General features: G+C 56.0%; 2 protein-coding genes across 13 annotated transcripts in view; one reads left to right on the plus strand and one right to left on the minus strand.

Annotated features, from left to right (window-relative positions):
- DHX30 (DExH-box helicase 30) overlaps window positions 1-1823 on the plus strand; it is a 35658-nt gene extending 33835 nt beyond the window's left edge. For all 3 annotated transcript variants that reach the window (XM_031608284.2, XM_031608282.2, XM_031608283.2), the window contains one exon: window positions 261-1823. In XM_031608284.2, the coding sequence (XP_031464144.1) occupies window positions 261-496 (236 nt within the window). In that variant the 3' untranslated portion in view covers window positions 497-1823. The remainder of the gene's footprint in view (window positions 1-260) is intronic.
- The window catches only part of MAP4 (microtubule associated protein 4), a 120060-nt gene continuing 107850 nt past the window's right edge, over window positions 1652-13861 (minus strand). For 6 of the 10 annotated variants that reach the window (XM_031608289.2, XM_090143285.1, XM_031608290.2 and 3 more), the window contains 6 exons: window positions 13397-13525; window positions 12002-12094; window positions 9355-9436; window positions 7913-8025; window positions 5837-6014; window positions 5561-5689 (listed from right to left, as the gene is read on the minus strand). In XM_031608289.2, coding sequence (XP_031464149.2) covers window positions 5682-5689; window positions 5837-6014; window positions 7913-8025; window positions 9355-9436; window positions 12002-12094; window positions 13397-13525 — 603 coding nt within the window. In that variant the 3' untranslated portion in view covers window positions 5561-5681. Of the gene's footprint in view, window positions 5690-5836; window positions 6015-7912; window positions 8026-9354; window positions 9437-12001; window positions 12095-13396; window positions 13526-13861 lie in introns of all 10 variants that reach the window. The other 4 variants (XM_031608288.2, XM_031608287.2, XM_031608291.2 and 1 more) reach the window with 4 other exon arrangements.

Genomic DNA, 13861 nt, shown 5'->3' on the forward strand with positions numbered 1-13861 from the left:
GGGCCTTTGCAGCCCTGGCCATTCTGTGGTTCTGTGATTCCTGCTCTGTGTGCTGCTTTAGCCCCTGCACTTGGATGCTGCTGCTGTTGGGCTCCAGCCCAGTGGTGCAGACAGGCTGGAGCTCTGCCTTGTGCTCGTGGGGTTGGTTTGGCCAGTAGAGAGCCCAGGGAGCACTGCAGTGCCTGTGGTGCCCCTGGCAGTGGCGGAGCAGCAGCTGCACACCGTTCTCACTCCTCACCCGCTCTCTTCTCCCCACCAAGACGATGGCTGGCGAGCGACCGTCTCCCTGACGGACAGCGACCTCCTGGTGCTGGAGGGAGACTCGTACACCATCCGCCTGCTGCGCGACTTCCGCGTCTCGCTCTCCAAGATGGTGGAGACGTGTCTGTGCTACGAGATGGCGGCCATCCCCGGTGACCTGCACCACCAGCACAGCCAGCTGCTCGACATCCTGGTGGATCTGCTCAAAGGCCCTCCCGGCAGCTTCGGCGCCTGAGGCGGAGCCGGAGGATTTTGTGGGGACTTGTAATTTGTATAAAGATGTTCACAAATGTTTATTTAAATAAAAGTTCTATTTATCCCTTGTGAAGTCATCTCTCTCCATCCTAGAAGATTAATGTTGTCTGATCTCCTGCTGTCGGCTCCGTGCATGGTCACCAGGAGGAACAACCGGCACAGCACCGCCCGCCGCGGACTGGAAGCGCCGATGGAACCGTTGGGCGCCGCTCACCCTGAACTGGACCACAAGGATGCGGCTGTGCCGTCCTCTGCCCATCCCCACAGGGCCGGGAGGGAGCAGCGCTGGGGCAGAGCTGAGCTTCTCCAGTTCTGGAGGGCGGATCTCAGCCGTCGGATGCAGCAGCAGCAGCAGCACAGCTCCATGGCTCTGGTGCAGGCAGCAGCCCCAGCCCAGCACAGGGGAGGAAGGCCCGGAGGCGACGCTCGGCACGGGATCGCTGAAGCCGTGGGATCCGTGGTGCCTTGGCACCCTGTGAGATGTGACTCGTTGTTCCCGATCTGCCTGTACTTTTTCTCTCTTGCATTGTTCTTATGATTTTGTATGATTTCTCGTCCTCCCCACGTCAAGGAGGTCGGATCCCTGTCCTTGTGCACCACAGGACACCACTGTAGCTGTCAGTGTGCCTGCGAGCGCGGCTCCTGCAGGCGGCCAGGAGCACTGGGCACAGAGCCTTTGTTTTCTACGAGCGGGGACCACGTTTGTGCAGGAGGAGGACTGGGACGGGCACAGCAGTGAAGGAGCTCTGGAGTTCAATCCCAGCTTTGCCGCGCATTCCCTGTCGGTGTCACCTACCTCACAGGGCTGTTGTGAGGCTTCGTTCCGTTCGGCCCCTGTGGGCGCTGGGCTGCAGGCAGTGCTGGGGGTGACGCTGAGGGCCCACACCTTTGTTTTTATTCACCATTTCTTACGCTCTTTGTACCTGAAGTCAGCGCCGGGGCCCCTTTTTGTTCTGCACTGCGATTTCATTTCCTCCTCACGGCCTTTCAGGAGCGGAGCTGCAGCCCTGGCCGTGCGAACTGATGGGCAGCGATGGGCGCAGCGTGCGGAACTCATTCATTTCACTTGCTTGAGGTTGTCACTCTGATTTGAGCAGTGTTCGTTTCTTTCAGCCTGTATAAGGGGCAGTATGGGTTTGGTTTTTTTTTTTTTTTCCCTTCCAGCAGGTTTAAGAAAAAAAAAAGACTAAGCTATTGTCTAAATGGTTCAGAACTAGTGTGATATTGGGATACTTCAGTGGCTGTTATGTGATACTGGATCTTTTTACAACATAGATTAAAGACAATAAAAAGGGATAGAGTAGTAACAGCCTCTGTCCTCGTCCTTCTGTTCACTGGGAGTGGGGCTGTGCGTGGTGTCCCTCGGTGTAGGGTTGGGGGGCTGTGTGTTCTCCATTGTAGCCTATGGGGCAAAGGGTTGTAGGTGAAGCCCCCCAAGAGCCCCCAGCTGCCTCCCCCCCACAGACAACACAGCCAAGCTGAGGGCAACATCGAGAAGCTTTATTTATTTCAACTCGTTTACAATAGGAAGAAGAATCACAACATCAAATCAGGAAATGGTGCTCAGGAGACAGACACACACAGCCCTGCGTGGGGACAGAGCAGCTCTGCCCCACTGCCCCCAGGGGGGACCCCAACCCTCTGCCCCCACTGCTGCGTAGCTCCGACCCTGGAGCTGCAGCACAACCTCCCTACAGCACAAAATAATGAGAACACATCACAAGTAGCCAACACTCCCCGCACTCCTCACAGTGAGGTACGCATCGTCCCCCCCACGGGTGGGGAAACTGAGGCAGAGGGGTTCTATGACTGCCCAGGGCTGGGAGCCTGGTGCTGTGCTCACCCCACATGGGGCTGAATGCGTCCCCGGCGCCGTCTGCACGCACTGCCCCCCATCCTGCCCCACGTCCCGGGGTGACGGAGCGATGCTGAGCGCTCGGGAGGTGCGGGAGGAGCCCCGTGTCTGATGGATCCCAGACACCAGCTGGTGGCCAGCGAGGCTCTGTGTGCAGGGATGGCACGGGCAGCGCCGCAGGGAAGCCGGGTGGGGATGGGGTGAAGGACGGAGCGCTCCTCCGCTGTGCCCTGGGCTTTGTGCCCAGACCCGGGGGCTGCTGCTGAGAAATTCTGCCCAAATGCCACCACTGAGAGCCAGGGGGGAGCCCAGGGGCAGCAGAGCGCGCTACATTCAGTCCGCAGCCGGGACGGTAGACTGCTTGTACAGTAGAAAAAGGCCCATAGTAACCACACCGGCAATGACACAGCAGCCCCCGGGGGCCAACAGCCACTTGGCCACTCCGAGCCCCTCCGTGCTCCCAGCCCAGGGCACAGCAGGGCAGGGCATCCCTGCGCTCAGCATCTCACAGCCAGCACTGCGCTGTGCCATCGCTGCAGCCAACGCCGGGCCCCACGCTCAGCACCGTGCGGCCGTACATTCACGTTGCATCAAAGTCGAACCACAACTTAATTAAAAATAATCAATATTGGTTTTTTTGCCTCCCAAAAGACTTTTAGTTCCTGGAGCCCTCGGGCGGCCCCAGGCACCGCTCCCTGTCCTGCTCTGCCCCCAGCAACTCTACTGCAGCCTCAATGCACGGCCAAAACCCAACGCACTGCATGCAGCTGCCTCCCGACACCAGCACTGCCCCGAGCAGCACTGCGGCCGTGCCAGTGACCACACCGACCCACAGCACCACATCAGTTCAGCAGTGACACGTGGGCACAACGCGGGTTGGGGTTGGGCCACCCAGCGCGGTCCAAAGATAAAGTGCAGCGTTGCCATTGCTTTCCTACGGCGGTGCTGGAGCTGAGCGGGGCCACGTCTGCCTCTTTGGGGACCCAGAGCAGCACCGGCCCCACACGCGCTCCGGTCCAGCTCTGGGAGGAGAAGCGGAGGGGCTGAGCTGCCCTGAGCCCCCTCCTTCCAACAGCCCTATTCCAAAAGTGCTGGAAAAACTAAAAAATAGAAATAAAAATACGGATCGACAGATTGCAGAGATGGAGCTCTGGTGGTCAGAATTTAGTAATGGAAAGAAGGAAGCGTCAGCGGAGGGGCAGTGATATATACTGGGGGATGTGCAGGAGGCAGGGCGTGGGAGCGGGGCAGGAGGACCTCTGTGGAGCTGGGGGGGCACAGGGGGGAGGTGGTGAGGAGGGGAAGGAGGAGGAAGAGGAGGAGGAGGAGGAGGAGGAGGAAGGCAGCAGGGCTGTGGGTATATATAACCGCCCCGCTTAGGTGCAAATCTGCATTGCTTGTTTCAATTTGTATCCAGAGGAAAAAAGCACTTATGAAACTAGCAGACGACTTGGATGCAAACTAGTACATTTTAATGCCATTTTATTAGAAATCATGCAAACTTTAATATAAAAAATACAAGTGCAATAAGAATCTTTGTGTGTAAATACAGATTCCGGGTTATCGTGTCGTTGTCGGCTTCCCCAAGAACCGTTCCCACAAAGCATGAGAAGCCATCAGCTTCCCTCCGCCCCTCCGCGCAGCCCCCGGCAGCGCCTGCTCCCATTGACTTTGATCCCAGTGTTTCGTTATTCCGCTTTTTTTTTCTCTTTTTTTTCTTTTTTTTTTTTCCTTTAAATTACTTTGACGACCCAAGAACACTTTTCTGGTTTATTATTATTTTTTTTTTCTTTTTCTGTTTTTATTTACATTTCATCTTTTTTAGTGTCATTTGCAAACACGGAACGAGGAGCTCAGGCCTCACGCAGCAGCTCACCTCCCCGGCTCCACACCCACACACCCTCTGCACTTCCTGGCCCTACTCCAAGCCCTGCGCACCACGGGGTTTCCCAGAACCCACAGAGCTGCCCCAAAGCCATGGAGCCGTGTCCCAAACACACGGAGCTGCCCCGAATCCACAGAGCTGCCCCAAAGCCATGGAGCTGCCCAGGAGCACGCAGAGCTGCATAGCCCGTGCTCAGCCTCCAGCCAGAATGAGCCCAAGTTGGGCTGTACCAACCAACAACTAACCAACAGCCAGCAACCAACCAACAGCCAGCAACCAACAACCAACCAACAGCCAACCTACAGCCAACAACCAGCCAAAATCCAACCAACAGCCAACCAACCACCAACAGCCAACCAACATCCAACCAAGAACCAGCCAACAGCCAACAACCAACCAACAGCCAACCAATAACCAACCAACAGCCAACCAACAGCCAACCAACAACCAACCAACAGCCAACCACCATCAATCAACAGCCAGCCAAAATCCAACCAACAGCCAACCCAACCTCGCCGCACACCGGGGCTGGCACCAACGCAACGTGCCCAGCTGCAGCCAACACAGCTCTGCCTGAGCTGCTCAGCAAGAAGCTTTCCTTCAACACATCCCTACGCCTTTTGCTTTCAGACATGGCTTAATCCCATGAATTTGCTCCATCGTTTTTAAAATATTTTAAAAAAAAAAAAGAAAACAAAACAACCAACCAACAACAAAAGTTACGACTGCTGGATATGTCAGTAAGAAGCAGCACTGCAGCAGCGGTTAATGTCCCTACTCTGCTATGGTTAAGGAAAGAGGAAAGGAACCTCAGTGTGGGTTTGTAGCACGATAAATCATCAACACGTCGTCACAAAGAATAAAAGGTAAAAGTCAACAGTTAAAACGGTAACGGCGTCAATGGGGTCAGGGAACGAAGCAGCGAGGAGGAAAAGGGGGTTCTCTTAAAAAGAAAGAAATCACAGCTTATCCCTATTAACTCGGCCCGGCTTCGGCCGCCGCCGCCGCGCTCCCCCCGGGACAGCACAGCACTGACCCCAAACCCACAGAAGCCAAAGGATGGGGCCGGGTGCATCCCCGTCCCGCGTGAAGCCGGAGGCCGCGTGAAGAGAGCCAAGCTGCGTTATGGGGCGCGGGGACGGGGGGTCACAAGCCTTGCTGCGGGAGCGCTGCGGGGAGAGCCGGTGGCTGCGGCGGTGCCGGGGAGGCCGGGCTGTCGCTGGCAGAGGTGCTGCTGGGGAGGGTGGGGGGTTTGGAGGCAACGACGATGTCCGCTCCGTGGTCGGTGCGCGCCTTCGCCTTCTCACGGAACGTCAGCTTGTGGGATTCAATCTGCAGCGACAAAGGGCAGGGAGGGGGCGGGGAGGGATGGGGAGAGGAGAGAAGGGGGAGAAGGGGACGGGAGACGATAGCAGAATGTCATCGTTAGATGCCTGGAAGATAAAAGGCAATTTTCCGAGTTAAAACAACAGCAGAAACCCTACGGCCGTCGCTACAAACAGTTCCACGCTGGGAGGACAGCGGGGTGCGACCGGTGCTTCCCCCCCCCCGGCAGCGTGCAGAGAAGCGCGGGCACTTACTTGTTTCTTGTATCTGAGTCTCGAAGCTCTGAATTTCCCTTTGGTCACCACCGCTCAGGGCAGTGGGCACCGCCGGCCCTACGCCATTCTCCTGCAGGGCGCTGCCTGCCTGCGCCGCTCGCACCTCTCCGTTCTGAGGGGCTGGCGGGAGCTGCTCTGGCTCCGCGCTGCCCTCAGCCTACAAGGAGACAACAACGGGGTGGGGAGGACGACAGGAGCGGTCAATAGGGGACGGGGCGCCGGGGGGTGACGTCTGACCCCTCCGCCCTCCCCTGTGGGCTCAGGGCCCCTCGGAGCCGGGATGGAGGGCAGAGCTCCGCGCGCCCACAGCTGAGTTGGATGAGTGCAGCTCCGTGGAGCCAACACCTCCCGCGGACTCACAGATGGTTTGAGTCGGAAGGGACCTTGAAGGCCATCTGACCCAACTCCCTGCAACCCATCGGGTGCTCACAGCCCATCCCCTGACCTCGGGTGCCCGCAATGAAGGGGCTTCCACCGGGTCTCTTGGATGCATTCCTACACCAGACCTAAAGGAAATGCAGCAGCCCAACCTGGATGGCCAAGCTTTGATGCTGGACTACGAGAACAGGAAGGCAGCCTTTAGAGAAGCCCCTGTCCTGCTCTGCCCCAAATCCCACCTGCAGACACCAGCTTCTGCTGCCGTCCAGTTCACAGCAGCTCTGCTCTTATGCTGCGCCCCTGCCCTATAAAGCCCCCTCCACGGGGAACAAGGACTGCTGCTGTACCTGCTTACTCAACTAAAGCACGGCCATGACCTTCTGTATCACAGAACCATGGGATGGTTGTGCTAGAAGGGTCCTTAAAGATCACAGAGCCATGGAATCACAGCATGGCTGGGTTGGTAGGGACCCCCCAGACCCATCCCAAGGGCTCAGGCTGCCCAGGGCTCAGCCATGGCCTCACGCACCTCCAGGGCACCCAGAGCTCCAATGGAGACTGGGAAAAATGAGGCTAATGCAGACCAGCTAAGATTTGAGAGGCCCTGACTTAGCAGCAAACAGCTCCAGCATATGGGTAGGAACCCCAGCAAAGGGGAGCAGTCACACATCACTGCACTGAGGTCTCTGTCCCAACCAATGCAGCAGTTCTCCCAGAGCAGCTTTCAGCTTTTCGCTGAACCCATTCTGTCAGTCTGAGGGTTACACAAAGGACTGCAGATGGGACAGTCCCGCTGTGTCCCAGCAGTCACCTCTTGCCATTTTTTAATGGGGCTCAATGCAGCACTGCTCCCTGCCCTCCAGGGCAGCATCAGCTCTTGGAACAGCATTCACCCCCACAGCCCAACCCAGCAGCACCTGAGGGCCCTCCACCACCCACAGGTGCTCCATGGAGCAATGCTGGGATGAGCGCAGGGCTCGGCGGTCCCAGGGCTTCCCCCCTCCTGCTGGGGGCACAGCCAGGTCCCAGCTTCACCATTGAGAAGCAGCATTTGGCAGAGAAGCTGCAGCACAAGTGGATGTACGAGGCTGCAGTTCCCAGCACCACTCCAAGCACTCCGGGACACAGAAGCCCACAGTTCAGCCCTCCCCTCCCCGATGAACAGATGTCAATTTGCAGAGCTCAGGATGGGGGCAGCTCGAGTTCTGCTTTCATGGGGAGAAGCTGTGAATCACAGCAACACTGCACAAATCCCTCCTCGTCCACAGTCAAAGGGCCTTTGGGCTGAGCTGCGGGACGGGCTGCTGGTGCCATTTCCCAGCAATAGCAGCTGGGGTCTGAGCAGCTTCAGTGGGGAGCAAAAGGAGAAAGGGAGGAAGTCCTGCACAGCTCCTCTGACGTCTCAGAGCTCAGAGCACACCCTGTGCTGAGGGTCCTGGGGGAGGGATGTGATGGGGCAGCTCGAGCCCTGCACGTAGCACACTGCGGGGATCCATTCAGGCTGCCAGTGCGTTCACAGCTCTTCTTTGTGAGTCATACTGCTGGGCTCACAGCAGGCTACGGAAAGAGGTGGCTATAAAAGGCCAGGGTGGAGAGGTTGGGCTGCACTAACAGTGGGAAAAGAAGAAGAACCAAATGTCAGCCCTACGCCGATGTACCAGAGCTCCCCGCACCCACCTTCACTGTTCCTCCTGCTGGCAAGTGTCCCACGTTGTCCAGAGAACCCACTTTGGCTTGGGCCTTCTCCTTGAAGTTCAGCTTCTGATTCTCGATTTTGACATCTCCTCCCCCTAGTACAGGATTGAGAAGGAGTGAATTCATGGGGGGCTCTGAATGGTTCCACCCAAACTGTCCCCTCCCAACCCGCAGAGGAACCCCCAGCATTCCACTGTGCAAACATGAAGTCCAACTGTAAAAGTGCCCACAACAGAAATACAGGCAATGATGCCACCGAATCCGATGGTTGCAAATATGCCTGAGATTGGTTCCCAAATTCTCCCTGTTCACTCCCATTCCCACCCCACCGCTGTGACGGGCGCACAGCCACGTGTGACCATGGCAGGAGATGGAAGTGGAGGGGACATTGCGGGCACACATGGAGATGGATGGGCACTGAAGGTCAGGAAACAACCAAAGCCCTTTAGCAGCATGGATGGCTGCAGTTCCCCCATTGGCACCACCTTGGTGAGGCCAACAGTGGGAGCCAACTGATCAGGTCCAACCAAACCAGTGAGAACCTCTGACAGCAGAGAGTTCTGGATGGATCGCTCTGCTTTCACCCCAGGACAAGGGCAGCATTGTTGCACAGAGCTCATCATGAGATGGCTGAACAAACAGAGGTCACATTGGTGGCACCACGTTCTCAACGCGGGAGCTGCCATGTGTCCAACTGAGGAGCTCTGTGTGCACGGCTGAACTGCTTTCAACCCATCGTGCTGGCAGAGAGGGCCAGGAAACACCAGCAGCACACAGAGACCAGTGTGTGATAATGGCTTCCAGCTCTGGTCACTGAGATTCATCCCTTGCACACGGAAGTTCCATTGCCACAAGTCCTCCCGTGCAGTAGCTGCCCCCACACAGAGCTATAGCAGCCAAGGCAGCATGCTGGCCAAGCTTCAGGATGCTACAGAGGCACAATGTGCTGCCAGCCATGGTGCCTGGAGTCTGCAGGCTGTCACTGTGCTCTCAGTGGGGAACAAACAGTTCCTGCACCCTCATCTCATAATATGGCACTGAAGAGCCCAAATAAATCAGGAGCTGCTGCTGAGCTGGAGGCTGACACTTCCCTCATAGCTGCTCTGCCACCTGCACAGAGGGCACTCACCCTCCATGGCTCCTTCCCCAGCACAGCCCTGGAGCTCTCTGAGTGTGAATAAAGCTTCCACGCCCCAGAGGCAGCCACGGTGCCCCTCCAGGCACTTCAGTGGGTTACCTTGGAAAACCTCCAAGGTAAGGCATCTCTTGTCCCTCCGCACTCGAAAGCACTACGAACCCAGGCAGCCCTTTGGAAATACTGCCTGGAAGCAACAAAGCTCCTGAACTACTACAGTACTGCAGGGCAATACATAAACGATTTCACCTTCTGCAGACAAACGATGAGGAAATGGTAAAATCCCCACCTGGCTTGTGCTTAATATTTGCTTTCGAGCCGCACTTGGAGGACACTTTGGAGAGGTCCACTTTCTTGTTCTGGATCTGCACCTGGAGAGACAAAAAGAAAGAACTGAACACAAAGAACCACTGCTGGGCATCTGGAGGCCAACGTGCCATCCCTCCATCGGGTCACACCTCCTGGACCCACACCTCCTGAACCCACACCCCTCTGCACTGTGTTCTTTATCTAGCCCCAACCTCCCAGGCACTGAATGCCCAACGCTTTGGCATCACCTGTAGACCTGTGCCAACCCAGAGCAGTTAATGTGAGCAGAGAGAAGCTGAAGGCAGGTCAAAGCTAACACATGGACAAGAACCAGCAATGCTCTGAGCTCACGGCACATTCGTGGCAGAGGGACAGAGAGGAGCTGCCCTCATTGCCACGTTCCCCATCCTGTCTGCTCAGTGGAGGTTGGGCTCGAGGATCTCAGCTTCTCCAACTGCAATGGTTCTGTGGTTCAGTGATGGTGCCCAGATGGGACAACTGGTGAGAACAAGCTGCCCTCAGAGACAAGCAGTGCGTGGGAGCTGCTTCCCATCACTGCTTAACCTCACTCTATCAGTGATCTGATACTGGCAGAGAAAACCTCTCAGGAAAAAACATCTAGGGTGATGCAACCATAAGATCGTGACACATTCATGCTCAGTAAACCATCTTCAAAACCAGCAATGAGCCAAATGTTCCAACACAGCTCTTAGAGACACAGGTTTGAATTTGGGGAGAAGCATCTTCTCTATTTTAGCACGGTGGTGCAGGTGAGCAGTCGCTGGTTTTGGGTCTTTCTGCTCTAAAAACATCCATTCTCTGACCATGGGTTCAGCGCAATGCACTGCGCCCAGCTTCAGGCCTTAAAGCTCCTCCCTGCAGCCCCAGGTGGGTGAAAGACCCCTGCTCCAAAGTTTGCCCCTATGTCCTTCACTTCATGCACTCATCTGCCATCTCCTGGGGATCCAAACACTTCTACCTCAGTGGAAGTGTCACAACTCCTCCACGAGTCGCTGTGTTCAGGCTGCAATGGGAGACGAGCAGGGCTGGCACCTGCAGAGCCAAACTCTCAGACCCCACTGCCAAGTACAGTTTAGCCTCCAACGCTCCATGCAGAGGTTCTGGTAGGAAGTGTGACCCTCATCTCTTGGTGCATTTTCTACCTCTGACCATCACCTCATCCAGATATGGAGCTGAAGCCAAAGGGTAGGGAAATGACAAGCAAATTCCAAATCATCTGATTAAACCTTCAGCAATACCCACTCTACCTGCATGGTAGAAAATCTGTGTCTTTACTGGCTTTCTTTAAAAGAAGGGGGGAAAAACACTACAGCAGAAGAAAGGCTCTGCCCAGGAAATCCATCCTTGTGTTGCTGCATTTCTGTCAGACGTGATGGAAGTAGGAAGGAATCCCTGCAGGCATTCGAGGCCAGGCTGGATGTGGCTCTGGGCAGCCTGGGCTCTGGTTGGCGACCTGCACACAGCAGGGGGTTGGAACTGGATGAGCACTGTGGGCCTTTTCAAGGCCAGGCCATTCTGTGATTCTAACTGGTGCTGCAGCAGTGCTCAGCCCCATTCACACACACTGTGCTCCCTGGAGCAGCAGCCTCGGCACCAACCTCAGGGCTGGGACTGCTGAGCCTGGTGTCCTACAGACCCCCAGCACTGAATGCCAGCACTACGCAGAGACACCGCAGTGCCGCAGCCCTCGGCACCACGAGGTGTGCTGGCACTGCTCCTCACCTAGCATCCATCCCCACAACAGACAGAGCCCTTCGTGCTGAATCCTTCGGTGTCTTTTGGAACCAAAAGCACCACGAGCACAGCAGGGCAGCACCAACTGCGTCTGCCAGGCTACCACCACCTCCCTGCAGGCATCCAAGGCCAGGCTGGATGTGGCTCTGGGCAGCCTGGGCTGCTGGTTGGCGACCTGCACACAGCAGGGGGTTGGAACTGGATGAGCATTGTGCTCCTTTGCAACCCAGGCCATTCTGTGAGTCTGTGATGTAGCACCTGTGTAGTTACCTTGTCTTCTTTTGGCAGATGCTTTCAGGATACAGCCCAGCAAACCAAGCACACAGACACCACGAGATGAGCCTTGAAACGAGCTCAGCTCTGCTGCCAGAGATACCAGCAGCCTTTACAGCAGCCTCTACTCTCAGAAGCTAATTGCAGCTCCAAGGCTGACTCCCAGCCCTCCCTTCCTCTGCTGAAGTCTCCCTTCTTGTGAGGCACAGAGGGAAACGGCTCTGACTCAGCACACCTCATTTCATCCAATATCAGACAGCAGAAGCAGGTCAGGGACTGATGAGCCTCCACTGACTGCAGAGGGAACCCACAGTGCCCCAACTCTGGGGTCAGCATTGAGCACATCTCCACTGGCTCAATTAACACCGCGCAAACGAGGCGAGAAATAGGTCAGGAGCTGCAGTTGTCACAGTGCAGCAACACCACCCACAGAACCCACGGGTGGGGAACCTGGGTCTCCAGCCCACGCTGTTTGCACAAGCCCTGAAATTCTGCCACACCGTCCTGCAGGAACGGAGCATCCATGGGACTGACATATAAAAACACAGTACATGAGCAGGAGTTAGTAGAAAGACAGCTTGCCCAGAGCCCATACTTACATTCCCACCTCCAGGGACATGCTTAATATTGTCCTTGGAACCACACTTGGACTGAACATGGCTGTAGTTCGCTTTTTTGGAGACTATCTGGACCTGGAACGTCACAGAATGGAAAACAACACAAGGGAGAGGACCGGTTAGCGTCGTGGCTGGAGAGGATGGATGCTCCGAACGGCAACAAACACAGAGCTGAGTTAAACTCACAGCAACTGCAGAAACGGGGGTGGAAGCAACGGAGAGGAGAGCGAGAGAGAAGCGAAGACGTGAACAGAACAAGAGCTGCACACACAGGGTTAGTGTGAGAGTGTGGCACTGCCCGGGGAGGTGGGGTGGATGGGCATCAAAGGTCGCCCAGGGGAGCCATGGCTGCCGTGTCCAGCAGAGCTGCAGCGGGGCTGTGCTCACACACCTGCCTGCAGGGCTGGGGATCCTCCAGCAGCTGTGGGCAGTAAAGCCCGGGCTGAGAGATCCCACATCCCATGAAGGCTGCCCAACCTCCCTCCCATCGATCCGATCAGTCTTAGGGTCATTAAAGCGATGCGCTGTTTCCCCTTAAACTATCAGGACTTTTTATTTTATTTTTTCACCAAATCCCAAAGCAGTGCACAACACGGGCTGCCTTTGATTCCCAGGGGTTAATTAACTGAGTTGGAGTGACAGATCCACGTGTCCACAGGGTTAGTGACAGCTGCTGAGCTCCCCGTGCCAAAAGCTGAACCCCACAGCACTGGCTGGAAAGAGGTGATGAACCCAAAGCACAAAAGGAAGCACCGGAACACTCTCACTGCAACAGGTTTCCACCAGCAACTCGTCCCGTTCACAAAGACTGGATTCAGTGCAACCCTTTCTGAAAAATGCACTTTGGCCATCGCGTTCATGTAGGCTCAGCCTGCCGCCGAGCACAAACCCCGTCTGCTCATTACAGGCTCTCCCCAAACCCAGCTGAGCTGGGCAGTGGTGGCTGCCCAACACACCAAGCTGTGCTCCCAGGCCGTGGATGGAAATATTGCAGGGAAGAGCCCTTAAAGCTCTGCAATATCCACGGCAACGCACGGCACTCAACTGCAGCTCTCGCCCTGGTTCCAAATGAGAGCCGTGTAGGAAAAGTGGTCTTAAGGGAAAAGTGGTCCTGAGGCTCTTCCGACTCAAAATTAAGGCTAAAAGTGCAAATGGAGAACTCTGCTCTGAAAACGCTCACAGAATGCAGACACATCACTACCACCCTGATCTCCACGTGTTTTACTGAGCGCATCCCAGGAAAGAGCTGGAGAAGTGTTGTGCAAGGGACAGTGACACTGACAGGAGAAAGCAGGAGAGCTGAAGAGAAGGGAAAGTGACTCAAAATGGAAATGTTGTCCTTCATCTCCCACAGAGAAAAGTCTGAAAGAAACTCACTTTCCCATTGGGCTGTTTTGGGACACCCTCTTTTGTTACGGCTGTTTTAGTTGGAGCCATTTTAGGGACCGCATTGGGCTCAGACTTTCGGGCAGCAGCGGTTGATTCTGGCTTTTTCTCTACCTTCCCCTAGATGGAGACAAATGGATGGTTTCAACCAGCAACAGCAAAGGCACGGGCAGGAAGGCATGGGAATCCCAGCTCCCCATACACACAGCACAGCTGCCAACCCCACAACCTGAGCAACGCAGCTCAGGCAGCATCATGGCCGGGTGTCCAAGAGGACACCATCACACACTGAAATCATCGACCCCAGCCTTGGCTTAACCCAACAGCAGCACAGGACCACCTCCTTCCACGGAGGGCACGGTGCAGACCTGGGATACACACAGCTGGCACATCTGCTTTGCTTGGAGCTTCCACCCCATATACAGCCGTGCTCCCATTCGGGTTTCTCAGCCCCAC

The sequence above is a fragment of the Phasianus colchicus genome, chromosome 6 (genome assembly GCF_987193195.1).
Source record: "Phasianus colchicus chromosome 6, bPhaCol1.hap1.1, whole genome shotgun sequence".
NCBI classification, from domain to species: Eukaryota; Metazoa; Chordata; class Aves; order Galliformes; family Phasianidae; genus Phasianus; species Phasianus colchicus.